Raw genomic sequence first — 12,599 nt, 5'->3', positions numbered from 1 at the left:
TGCAAAGGTGGTGGATTTGGTGGCAGGAAGGCTCCCAGTAACTGGAAAAAAAAAAGAAAATGTCACACCTGGCTTTAAGGAGAAGGGTGTGGGAGGTTAGGCAGGTCAGCCTAGCCTTAGCCCTCAGGAAGATTGTAGAGGAGGTCCTCCTGACAGTCATGTCCAGGCACTTACAAGACAAGAAGGTTGCTGGGAATAGCCAGGTTGGATTAACTAAAGGCAAATCATGTCTGACCTATCCACTTGCCTGCTCTGATGGGACGTCTGGCTCAGGGTACCAAGTGGATGTTGTTTACCTTGGTTTGAGTGGTGGTTGAGGAGATGACTCCAGACTTGGAGGCAGTGGGCACAAGCTGTGGCAGGGGAAGTTCAAACCATGCATAAGGAAAATAATCTTTACAGCAAGAGTGGTCACTGGAACGGGTTTCCGAGAAGAGGCAGGGAATCTCCATCCTTCAGGATACCAGAAACTCACATGGTCAGGGCCCCAGGCAGCCTCAGCTGACCTCAGAGTTGGCTCTGCTTCTCTGCAGGGTTGTACTTGATCATCTCTAGAGGTCCTTTTCAAGCTAAATTATGCTATGATTCTCAACAGATTTTGGAGGATTTAGAGTTCTGGTAATGAAGTAGCTTATCGGATAAACACTTCAAATGGTTTATGTGTATACAAATTTTTAACCTCTGTCTCTTTAAAGTCAGATACTTTGGAGCATCCTAACATGGTGTGGGAAGTGAAGACTAATCAAATGCCTAATGCAGTTCAGAAACTCCTTCTGGTAGTGGACAAGAGAACTTCAGGGATGAATGAGTCACTGGAGCTGCTGAAGTGTAATGAAAACCTGCCTTCTTCTCCTGGATATGCATCCTGTGATGAACACATGGAACTTGGTAAATAACATGACTTTTTTAGAAGCCACGTTCTGAAGTTTGTTGTAGTTTTTCTATAGTGAAATCACTGGAAGCTGACTGAATGAGATTACTGATTTTTACCTTAAGTAGGGCAGGGAATATGACAGTGAATTGTGACATCTGAAGGTGTTATTTTGCAGTTACTTTTCCCTGTAACCCATTTCCAGTTCTGGCACACTGGCCTGTTGACTTAAATGTGTTCTTGAACTCAGAGCTACAAATTCTTGCTCCTAATCTCCAGAGGAGCTTTTTGACACAAGAATAATAAACAGAAAGCTCAAGAGCTCCTCCTAAAGGGAAGTAACACTGCTTTATATCAGCTGCAAATAGAGATTCTGGGATAGAGGTGCATTTAACTTCAGTTCTTATATATTGGAGAAAAATAGCATGGACATTGGAAAGTATTGGTATTACTGGTGAAATATTAACATATTTAGTTAAAGTCACAGAGTGGTTATGAGTAGTGGTACTTAGTTATATGAGAGCATGCAACACAGACTTTGGTTAACAAGCTGGGCTCTCTTCTGACGTCCTGTATAATGTGGAACTTGTAGATGATGGATAGTTCACTCCTGCCAGGCTGTATACTCAACTTTCATGACTTCTCAGCTATTTAATTCCAGTTCCCTTGTGGAAACATGGGAAACTTTACCTTGTACAACCTGTGATGTTGATAATATTTAATGTCATGGCTGCTAGGATAGATGGATTTAGTTGCCTTTTCCTGAATATTTTAGTATTTTAGCGAAGCCTGTTGCTACTTCTGCATAATTCTGCAGTACAATTCTGTGTAAACTAGCCAGCCTAGTAAAAACTTCAAAAATGTTTTACCTGAACTGCATTTTTATCTAGTTACCTAAAGGTTTTCTTAAATTGCCTGTATGAATGTATAACAGACTAGATATATGATTATTTCTGAAGCCATTTTGTCAGTATTATTAATAGGGTTTGTGAAATGTTGGTAGTTGTGTTTGAGAAAATAAAATCAGTTACTTCATTGTGGTTCCTTCGTGATTTTTGTTTGCAAGGTTTGGTGTCAACTAGAGTTCATCAGTGCATATAATTATGGTGATTTATGAGTTTGTTGATCTGTTTGTGCACAGATGATCTTCCTGAACTACAGGCTGTGCAGACGGATTCTGCCCCACCTGCACTTTATCAGCTTGGTGCTGATGTTTCACATCAGGAATGTTCAAGGCCTTCATGGAACCAACATACCTCAAGCAGCGATTCAGAAAGTGCTTATTCTTGCGAGAATGGGGTGAACTGGTTGACAGAATTAGCAAATATAGCTACAAGTCCTCAGAGTCCTTTGATGCAGTGCTCTTTTTATAACAGGTACTGACATTCATATCAGTTTTGAACTCTAAGATTTATAATACTGTGTTTCCAGAAACACGTCCCTCACCCTTCACTCCCTCTGACTTTGAACTGAAGCCCTATTTTTGGTCTTTCTGTATAGTAGCTTCATTCTTTTGTGGAAGATTGCACAGGACTCATTTCAGAGCCTGCTGCAAAAGGTGCTTAATTGCCAGCCACCAGTGAGGTAGGATGGTATAAGGGCATTGCCTAACACTGAAGGCTCAGAAGTTACGGGCATTCACGTTATATGAAGCAGCAGATGAAAAATTAAGATGAATTTGTTACATTAAAGTCTTAGTGCTTACTGGTGCAGTAACTTTAGATTTTTTTTTAAAGAGCTAATTTTAAATATAATGCCATGTAATTTTTTATTGATACTGTTACAGATTTAGGATCTGTAAATTCCGTAAGGCTGTGAAAAGCAGTGTGAGATCTCAGAAATTTCTGAGCTTCACCTTTTATTGTGTGACTTTGGTCTTAGGTTTATGATAAAATTAAATGCAGTACTGGTAACAGCAGTGCAGTTGGGATTTAATCATTAGGACAGAGCAGATGTCTTTATGTACTCTGAGAATGGAGTATTCGCTTCAAGATATTTGTAAAATCTTCAGCACTGTGACAGGGAGATGCTGAAGTGGAGGAAGCACTGTCATTTCAGTGGTATATAGAAGCTATGCAAGAGTTATGCTAAATACTCCCTTTGCCTGAGCCAGCACCCATTAATCATCCTACTTCAGTATTGGTGTGTGGCAAGTTTATTTGGTATTCCGCTCATGCAAACAGAAATGTTTGTTACGTAGAGTCATTTTAGAGTAATGGCAGCTGAGTCTTGTGTTGCCGTAATCTGAGGTATTTTAAAATACGTTCTTCTGTTGTAGATCATCTCCTGTTCACATAATAGCTACAAGCAAAAGTTTACATTCCTATGCACGTCCTCCGCCAGGATCCTCAAAGAATGATCCTAACTTCTCCAAGAATGATTTGGATGAAACACCAGTCAGACATGAAAGGGTGAGTTGCTCTGAAACATTTCTAAAATAGAGGCATGAGCATTGGGTTAAGCTTTTTGAGAAGAGAAACTAGTTAAAAAACCACAACTATTTAGTTCTAATACCAGTTCTACTTAAGATACATTTTCTGTTACTTTTTACCAAACACAGTAGGCTTGTAATGCTACATGATAGAGTTCACATTTTTGTGAAGAGATCACATTGTAAGAAAGCTGTGATTCTCTTGTAGTTCCTTCTCTAGCAAGCTTTAAAAAATTGTATTAACTTGCTTACTGTCTCAAGAAAGAAATATGGAACCATCTCCTTTTAGATGCTTCTCCCTTTCCTGGGTGTTAATCTGTGTCTGAAACTTGTCTGTTAAAAACATTGAGTTTTTCCCAGTGATTTATCTAGAACTGACTTAGCCCTACAGCTATCCAGTAATTTGACCATAGGATAACATGGCTTGAGTGCTTCTGTGGATGACCAAGGGATGATAGCTTGAAAATCCATAAGTGGATAAGCGCAGTTGAGTCTGAGAAGAAACCCAGAAATTTCAGGATGAGACATTTCAAGAAAGACGGTGAAAGTACCCTGTTCACATTTACTGTCTTCCTTGAATCTGTCTTCATGTTACATTTCTATGAGTATTTTAAGGCAAAATTATGGCACAGATGCAAATTAGAGAACATTTCTGAAGATGTGTAAGACCAGCCCTAAAATCTGCAGTAAAATATCAACACCGTTTTGCTTTTTTTAATAGGCGAATAGTGAATCAGAATCTGGCATTTTCTGCATGTCGTCACTTTCAGATGATGATGATTTAGGATGGTGCCATTCCTGGCCTTCAACTGTTTGGCATTGTTTTCTAAAAGGTAAAGTAGCATGTCCTACTGAATGAGTAATTGTTTTGTCTTGTCTTTTCTGGTGGTGGTTTCGGGTTTTTTTGTAACACAGACTTCTTTTACATAACATTAATCTTTTTTCCTTAAAAAAATCTATTAGGCTCTCGTTTGTGCTTTCATAAAGGACACAATAAAGAGTGGCAGGATGTTGAAGATTTTGTGAGATCTGAAAGCTGTGGAAAAGAGGAAAATCTCCCAGTGAGCCCTTACAAGGTAGCTATTAGTTCTAATAAATTCATTTCAGTATCTGTAGCACAATATTTAGGTTCTTAGGTTATCACTGTTCCTTTAATTCCTGTCTAGGGAAGACAGGTTTATACTACGCTTGTCTACCTGAGTATCTTGTTATAAAGCGACTGAACTGAATTAATTTAGGTATGTTCTGAATGTTTATAATCTTTATTAATTTCTAGTGAGAGCATGTTGGTGTTTTTTAGTCTATGGATGAATATACACCTATAGTATACGCAGGTATATGTTTTTATTAGGGGAAAAATTTTGAACTGTATGTGTGTTTACAGGGCTATGGTTCTGATGGTTTGAAGTTGATTTCTCATGAAGAAAGCATTTCCTTTGGTGAGTCAGTGCTGAAGTTGACTTTTGATCCTGGCACAGTGGAAGACGGCTTGCTTACAGTAGAGTGCAGACTCGATCACCCTTTTTATGTTAAAAATAAAGGTATGAAATGTTACAAGTATACTTGGTCGTATACTGAAATATTCTTAGAAAGTTGTTACAGATTTTATTGGTGTCCCGTGGTGTTCAAGAAACTGATTAGTGTTGTAGAAGCAATTTACTATCTTTGTAAAGAAATCCAGAATTTGAACAAATGAAACTGTAAAGCTATAAAGCTACAGAAATACTGCATATCTCATAAGAAAGGATTTGATTAAGTGTATAATGGAGCTCAGGAAAGGAGAAAAACGGGGGGGAGAAAGGAAAGCTGCAAATAAGGGAGGCTTTTCTCACTTGCTGATCGTGGAACTTCTGATGATAAAAGTTTTGAGGTTTTGATTACGTTTTTTGCTAGAATGAGATTTAACTTGAGATAAAAATGAACTGTAGTAACTATTCCCTGAATAAGTGTTTCTGATTTTTCTTCTCCGTGAAAGGAACTACATCAGAACATTTTTATAACATGATATCATTTAGAGATTGCTCCCGTTAAGAACTAGAGAGATTGTCTGGCCGTTTGTCTAATTTAACTCTTTACCACTTCAGGTTGGTCATCTTTTTATCCAAGCTTGACTGTGGTACAGCATGGCATTCCATGCTGTGAAATGCATCTTGGAGATCTGTGTCTACCTCCTGGACACCCTGATGCCATTAACTTTGATGATTCAGGTGTTTTTGATACATTTAAAAGGTAATTTTTTGATAAAGTGGCCTCAGTGGTTTTTTTGTATTTAATGAGCAGGCACCTTAAGTCTGCAAGAATTTGAAGCGTTATGTAGAGCAAAGAGCGAATACTTCTGGTAATACACAGTGAACAAAAGGGAAAAATGAAGACTGAACACTAGGAAAGCTGTGTGATTGCGTGCTCTCAGTTAATATTTATTAACTGTATAGATTCTTTAAGTGGCTTATGTTTGAAAAACGTAGTGCAGTTTTCCCACAGTAGTATATCTGCCAGCTATTAACTTGCGCTTCATATGCAGCTACATATCTGAATTATCTGAGTAGTTTCTTGGTAGTTAGTGCATGTGCTATGGCTTTAGAGTACCTTACTTTCATAATTGGTTCTTAATATTTTTGTATATTCTGCTTTTTGTGATTCTTTTCTAATATATCAAACTTACCTAACTTCAGAGTTTGGTTAACATTGAGGTTTGCCTTGCTCTGAGCAAGAGGTTCTGCCAGATAACCTTCGGAGGTCCTGTCCAACATAAATTATTCTGACATTCTAAGGAAACAGTATTACTCATAAAGATTTTTCCGTAGTATTGTGAGACTTCTGGGTTTAGTAGAATCCATATTATCCTATGATGTTAGCTCCTTTATAGCATCTGTTTTTAGTCCGCTTGCTATTTGGTTTTTTTTATAGTATGGAAAAATGAATTTCAAATGCTTGTTTGCACTTCAAGCCCTGGTTGCTCTTGTATGATTTCAGTCTGGGATGAGTTCAGTTTGCTTGTCTTCACTCATTTGCTGTCTCAGTATTTTTCTTCTTACTAACTCGTATTCTGAACTGCATATGTAGAGAGCTGTTAATCACATTTACATCTCACTGAAGAAATTGGACTTGTGGCTCCTTTTTCATCCTGCAGTTCAGCTGAATATGCCTGGACATTTCAAATTTCTTCTTTTTCTCTGGGCAGAAGGGAGTGAGTCACTGAGAAAGGAGCATGCAGCAGCAGCTGTGGTTAACAGGACAGAGGAATTAAACAAAATCCTGTTGCTGTGTTACGGGAAATAGATTAGGAATAGGAATGGTGCTGGACCATTTGTGGAACAGAGAGGTACTTTCTTGTTATCTTGTGAACTTGCCTCCAAGGTTGTTGCCATTATCACTTCTTCATTGCTTTTTACTTTTCTGAGGGATTTTGGAGGCAGCCCTTCAGGTTCCACCCTTGCTTTCCATCCTAGAGAAAGGGGCTGCCTGTGCAGGTGGGCGCCGCTCTACCTCTTGCAGCATGTCCTTGCTTGTAGTTCTGCTTCGTGTTTGGAAAGAAGCTCTTTCAAAGCCCTTATTTTTGCCATAAGTTATGCAACTGTAGCCATATTGAGCAGTGGGTGAGTTAAGCCGTAGAGTTTTACACTTTTAATGTTTATTTTATGGTGGTAACTTAGTGTTTCAGATTTATGATTGAGTAGCACCTTTACAAGTGTGTTTTCCCTGTGTAGCATTCTAAAGACAATATAGTGTATGGTTCCCAGTTTGTGGAACTAAGCTGCTTCTGTAGTGGTTAGAGGTTAATTGTAGTTGTTGTTCGACAAAAAATTACAACAGTTTATAGCATTTGGCAGCCTAAATTGTGTAAGAACAAGTCGCCTAAGGTGTTGAAATACCTTGAAATACTCAGGAATTTAACATTTTTGTCACTAGAGGGCAGACGTTTGTCAGCTTTGAATCAAACAGTATGCTGCACCATGGGCCTTTAAACAGTTTTTTAATCAAAGTTATTTATACAGTAGTATATATAGTATAATTTATTTTAATGTAGTGGCTTCATATTTGTAATCAATATGTATTTGCAAGTGAACTCAATGCTTATTCTTCCCACATCAGTTGTCCCTTTCAGTATCTTTCACTCACTGACCAGATTTGAGTTAGGGTAAGGACAGAAGCAGAAAGAAGGAAGCTTATTTCAAAGAGGGTTAAATTTGAAGACATTGTATAATTAATTGATGCAGAGCTAGGGAGTTGATAGTACACAGCAGATTTGCAGAGTTGCAGTCCATCATCACATTGAAAAAACTCTTAATTCATCCGCCAGAGTTTGAGGTTTTTTTCCCCACCGACATCTGCATGAAGCACAAATCATTGTGTCACGCACAAGAGACCAGAATACTAGAAAGGGCATACAAATGAAACAGCTCTTTAGGGATTTCACATGAAAATTACTTGATCATTTTATGATATCTCCTTTTCTTGTAGTTACGATTTTACACCAATGGATTCCTCTGCAGTTTATGTGCTAAGCAGCATGGCTCGCCAGCGTCGCGCTTCTCTGTCTTGTGGAGGGTCAAACAATCCGGATGCTGAGAGATCAGAATGCAGCAGTAAAAACTGTGCATCTGCTGCATCGACACAGCTTTCCTCCAGTTCTTTGTACAGCAAAGCTGGCAAAAGCCACAGCTCAGGGACTGCAAGTACTGTGAGTGCCACTTCTCCAAACAAGTGCAAAAGACCAATGAATGCCTTCATGCTTTTTGCCAAAAAATACAGAGTTGAGTACACTCAGATGTATCCAGGGAAAGACAACAGGTAATGCTATAAAATCGTTGTTTTGTTGTTACTGGTAACCTAGCGGGATATCTGTGTCGCAGCTTTAAACATAAGTGAACTAAATTTTTTATTTTAAATAAAATGTGTGTATATTGTTTTAAGAACAAGTTTTGAAAGATGCTGACACAAGGCTTAATGTATGGGTGGACTTTAAATATTTGCAGTACTCAGTAAATTTGACACAAGCCATTTTTGGCAAACTTACCTTCTGAGAAAGCATTTGGGTGAAGCAACTGACACATACACATATGTGCAGCGGCAGAGTCACAAATACACAGCAGTCTTTGTTCAAACCGATGAGAAATGTTCACGGGGAAAAGAGTAGCAGGCTCTCTGCTCGTGTGTTGTAATGGAAAAAGGGAATTCCCTTTTAAGTCTCAACATAATACTGCATATTGTTCAATTAAGTTGCTATCATTTATTGCTAGTCTGTATATTGTATTGAATAGTGGAGTAGTGACTGTTAGAATATGTGAAAGATCTTAATCCAGACAGTACCTTGCCTAATTCTGCTTGGTCTAAAGGCATTGAGCGATCTGCTGAAACTTGCAGGAAGAGTCGTATGACCATGGGTTTGGGGGAGGGTTTTGCTGGGTTGTTCTTTCATTTTTATCTCCATGTACATTCAGGTCTAAACGCTTTTTATAAAGATGCCCATTATATATGTTTTAAATAATCTTAATATTTTGTGCTAATTGTGCATATGTAAATATAAACTAAAATTCATGAACGTGCACTGATGTTATAATCAGATTTTTTATGTATATAACATTATGAAAACTCTTACTGTAAAATTGCGTTGTCATATAAAAATTACAGTACTAAATCTGGTAAAACTAAATGTGACAAGGCTTTGGGAAGGTTTTGGATATTTCATAATATTCTAGTAAGGAGGCTGTAACTGGTGTTGAGAAATAAAATCTTGACGTACAAATAAGCCATCCTTAAATCCCAGCCAGTGTCTGGCAGTGATGTTCTGCAGTGTTTACAGGAATTCCAGGGAAGCAGATCTGCTGCCTGCACATTCATTGCAGCTAGCAGTGAGAAATCAGCAGAGTGTCAGCCAGGAAAGTTTACGGTGGTTGTATATTTAATTTAAAATGCTGATTTCAAATGGATGCAGTGAACTGGAGCTACAGCTGGACAGATGTGAAAATAAGTTGAAAGCTTCAGTGAGCGGGTTTACATTGATGGAAAGTGGTGACAGAGTAAATTCTGAGTGAGCCTCAGAGCGCACTGCTCCCTGTCCCATGTGCAAGACAGGGCGTCTGGATGCACTTTCTTGGCATCTATAAAATACAGAAGAAATCATAAGGGGTAGTGATAATTGATTTTATAGGCATTTCGCTCCTGTTGCTTAAGTGTTGCTGGAGCACTTAATAATTTAGCTGTTCAGAGGCAACTCTCATGTTTCTAAATGTAAGTATGCATCATTTTCAGATTACTGAGTAGATCTTCCGCTTTGTTACATGTAATACCCGCTTCTGTACACTGGAGTTCTTACATTTGCTGCAGTTGCTTTCTTTTTCTCATGCATTTAAGAAAGGACAGAACTGGAGGTATTCAAAACAGTCTATTCTTAGACAAAGTAGCTCAAGCTATGTCAACAAGATAGTGAGCTCTAAACATTCAGAACACAAGTCAGCATTCACACGATACTTAAAAATACCGTGGACGTAAGACCGTACTTGAGAAACTGCTGTTACTGTCGCGCTTGTTTCTTTTCTAGATGCTCTCGCTGTAACCATCATTGGACTTGATTGTGTGTTCAGAAATACCGAAATAATTTGAGTAGCATGTTCTAAAGGTGAAGAAGACCTAAAGTATTAACAGCATTTGTTCATGCCGAATGCAGTTACTGAGTAAACTTGAGGCATTCTTAACTACTGGTTGGCAGTGTCTTTTGAGTTAACTGCAGTTGTGAGGGGCTGCATCCTGCACGCGACTCTGGTGCTGAAGGGCTGTCAGGTACCTTGGCAGCATTTTAAGAGGACAAGGGCAGTGAGGAGCCTGGTGAAGTTCTGATGAGGTGGAGGGCGCCTAAGACAGTGGTGCAGTAGAGTCAGTTTTTTTCTTACTTGTTTCTGGTCAGGAGAATTAGGTTTCTGTTACGAGAGGGAATTTCTCTGTACATATTTTTTTTCAGTCACAGCAGTTTGCTCATAGAAATATTTCCTTGGAAAAATAGAGCTTTTGTCTCTGCATTGGATTTCTCAAGCTTTTTAAAATGTACACATCTGTAGTCACTTTCAGTGCCTCAGTTCAGTTTTGTCTCTGGAGGTATAAAATACATAGATATTTTTGCATTTGAAATACAAGGATTTCATAGTGCCTTTTTATTTGGAAACACAATGGCTTTTTCAGCAGACCTGCTCTCTCTGGTCACCGTGTTCTTCCCTGGTGATATGAGTGACCCAGTACAAACTGGTGACCAAAACGAGACAGATTTCTGGTCGTGTTGTTGATTTGCCTCTGGATGCTGCCAAAGCATGAAAAATTTGCTGATGGAGCTGGAGTGTGTTTACTTCTGATGACAGACCAGAGATGCTGGTTCTCAATTTGGATAGAAAGCCAGAAATTTCATTGCCAAAGAGGCTGTGCAAGTGGATTGAATGTTGATGGGATGTGGTTGTAGGTTGAGGAGTTTGCCCTGCAGTCACCAGAGCATGTGGCAGCCCCATGAGGGCAGCCCCGGGGACGTGCCTGCTGTGCTCTCTGCGCTCTGCAGGAAGCCTGAATGGTACCGCACAGTCTTGTAGGATTAAAACCCATTTTCTTGTTGGTAAGGTACAGAAAAGCCTTCAGAATTGCTGTATGTGAAATGCTGTGGACATGGTTGATGACACTCTGCTCTTCTTGATTTTGTTAGAAAGTCTATGCTGGCTTTGCTGCCAGGAAGGAACTTCTTAATACGATTAAGCACATAGTTGTATGCACCTTTTCCTAAAAGCTGGTCACAGAACTTTAATCAGTGTAATCTGAAGCCCCAGCGTACCTACGCAGTGGTTCAGTAATTGTCACTGATAAGGGAGCTGCTGTTCAGAGACTTGCGTTCAGCTAAAGGATGGAGTTAAAGCTTTAATGGAATATTGATCCAACGTTTGGGAGTGCACTTAAGCAGCGTGGCATGATAATGTGGGGAAATACTGTCCAAAAGACATCACGTTTGTAAGAAGTAGGAAAAGCAATTCATTCAGCTTCTGGAAATAATGGTAGGTGTGGTAGAACAAACGGTTCCTTTTGCACAGGAACGGGAACTTACCAGTACGTTCCACCCACTCGTGTTCTCCCCAGTATGGATTAGAGGTGGAGCAAGCTCCACACATCTATTAAATACACACAGGGCTTTACGGTTAATCAAATACTTGTTTGGCTGAGGTCATGGTCAGATCATTGCCTTAATTATTAGAGACCATATTTTCTGCAAAGCTGTCATGCGATCTCATAGGAAAGTATAGCAAAATAAATGTGTTTAATTTGGTGGTGGTTTTTTAACATCCCTATTTTGCTGGTTTGTACAAGTTGCTGTGTATTGAAATGCGTGCCCTTTGAAATGTTAGAGTGTGCATTGACCCATGCTCAGCCAACACAGAAGCCTCAGCTGTGTAACTCTTAAAGAAATATGAGAAGATAAGCAGAAACATGATTGTTTTAAAAAAAATTCTTAAAGCTTCAGGTTTTTTTGTGTGGTTGTTTTTCTTTCCACATTCGTCATTTTTCAAGGTGCTGAGATAGAAAAAAAAAAAAAAAGGTATTTCTTAACACACTGTCCTGACTGTATTGTCAACATTTATCTTGCAGAGCCATAAGTGTGATACTGGGTGACAGGTGGAAGAAAATGAAGAATGAAGAGAGGCGGATGTACACACTAGAAGCCAAGGCCTTGGCGGAAGAACAGAAGCGTTTAAATCCCGACTGTTGGAAACGAAAACGAACAAACTCTGTATGTTTGTGAAGCAATCTTTCTCATTGTTCATATGTGTCCAAATGTGTTCATACGGTGCCTGCAGGGGGTTTTGTTCAGGATGTCCTCTGCTGTCCTCCTTTTTTGGTAGCCTACTCCTTCATTTTACTGGCCTGTGTTGGGTATCCTGCTTTTGGGCAGTTGGCAGGAGGGGCATCAGGACAGGGTCTGTCTGCCTCGGGTATTTTGCTAGTGCCATGAGTTCTGCTGGGCTGAAAGTGAGTGCTTGGGAGATTCAGAGAAAGGGCCCATCATCTTTTGTTTGGAGCAACTGAGTTGATGAGGTTGTATCTAAACTACACCTGTCTATTCTCTGCAAAAACAAACTTTCACAAAATCCTCCTCTGTTGTGATTCAGTCTCCTTGCTTTTCAGTAAAAGCTTTTTCTTAATCTTTTTTTTTTCTCTTTATTTATATCAGCATATATGAAATTCTTGAGGGAGCAAAGTAATCTTTTTTTTCATTAATCCCTTCCATATATTACTGTGTTTTAATTGTAAAATAAATGCAGTAGATAGGTA

At 39.1% G+C, this 12,599-nt stretch overlaps 1 protein-coding gene across 1 annotated transcript in view; it reads left to right on the top strand.

Moving 5' to 3' along the window:
* The first annotated feature begins 700 nt into the window (after positions 1 to 700).
* Positions 701 to 12,599, top strand: part of HBP1 (HMG-box transcription factor 1) — a 13,651-nt gene continuing 1,752 nt past the window's right edge. The window contains exons 1-9 of the mRNA XM_010189198.1: positions 701 to 888; positions 2,013 to 2,247; positions 3,150 to 3,282; positions 4,024 to 4,135; positions 4,266 to 4,378; positions 4,687 to 4,843; positions 5,387 to 5,531; positions 7,764 to 8,093; positions 11,916 to 12,057. Of these exons, the coding sequence (XP_010187500.1) occupies positions 720 to 888; positions 2,013 to 2,247; positions 3,150 to 3,282; positions 4,024 to 4,135; positions 4,266 to 4,378; positions 4,687 to 4,843; positions 5,387 to 5,531; positions 7,764 to 8,093; positions 11,916 to 12,057 (1,536 nt within the window). The 5' untranslated portion in view covers positions 701 to 719. The remainder of the gene's footprint in view (positions 889 to 2,012; positions 2,248 to 3,149; positions 3,283 to 4,023; positions 4,136 to 4,265; positions 4,379 to 4,686; positions 4,844 to 5,386; positions 5,532 to 7,763; positions 8,094 to 11,915; positions 12,058 to 12,599) is intronic.

The sequence above is a fragment of the Mesitornis unicolor genome, unplaced genomic scaffold (genome assembly GCF_000695765.1).
Source record: "Mesitornis unicolor isolate BGI_N332 unplaced genomic scaffold, ASM69576v1 scaffold7010, whole genome shotgun sequence".
In the NCBI taxonomy this organism is placed as follows: domain Eukaryota; kingdom Metazoa; phylum Chordata; class Aves; order Mesitornithiformes; family Mesitornithidae; genus Mesitornis; species Mesitornis unicolor.
The sequence above is the reverse complement of the archived record's forward strand: the minus strand, read 5'-3'. Positions and strand labels throughout refer to the sequence as shown.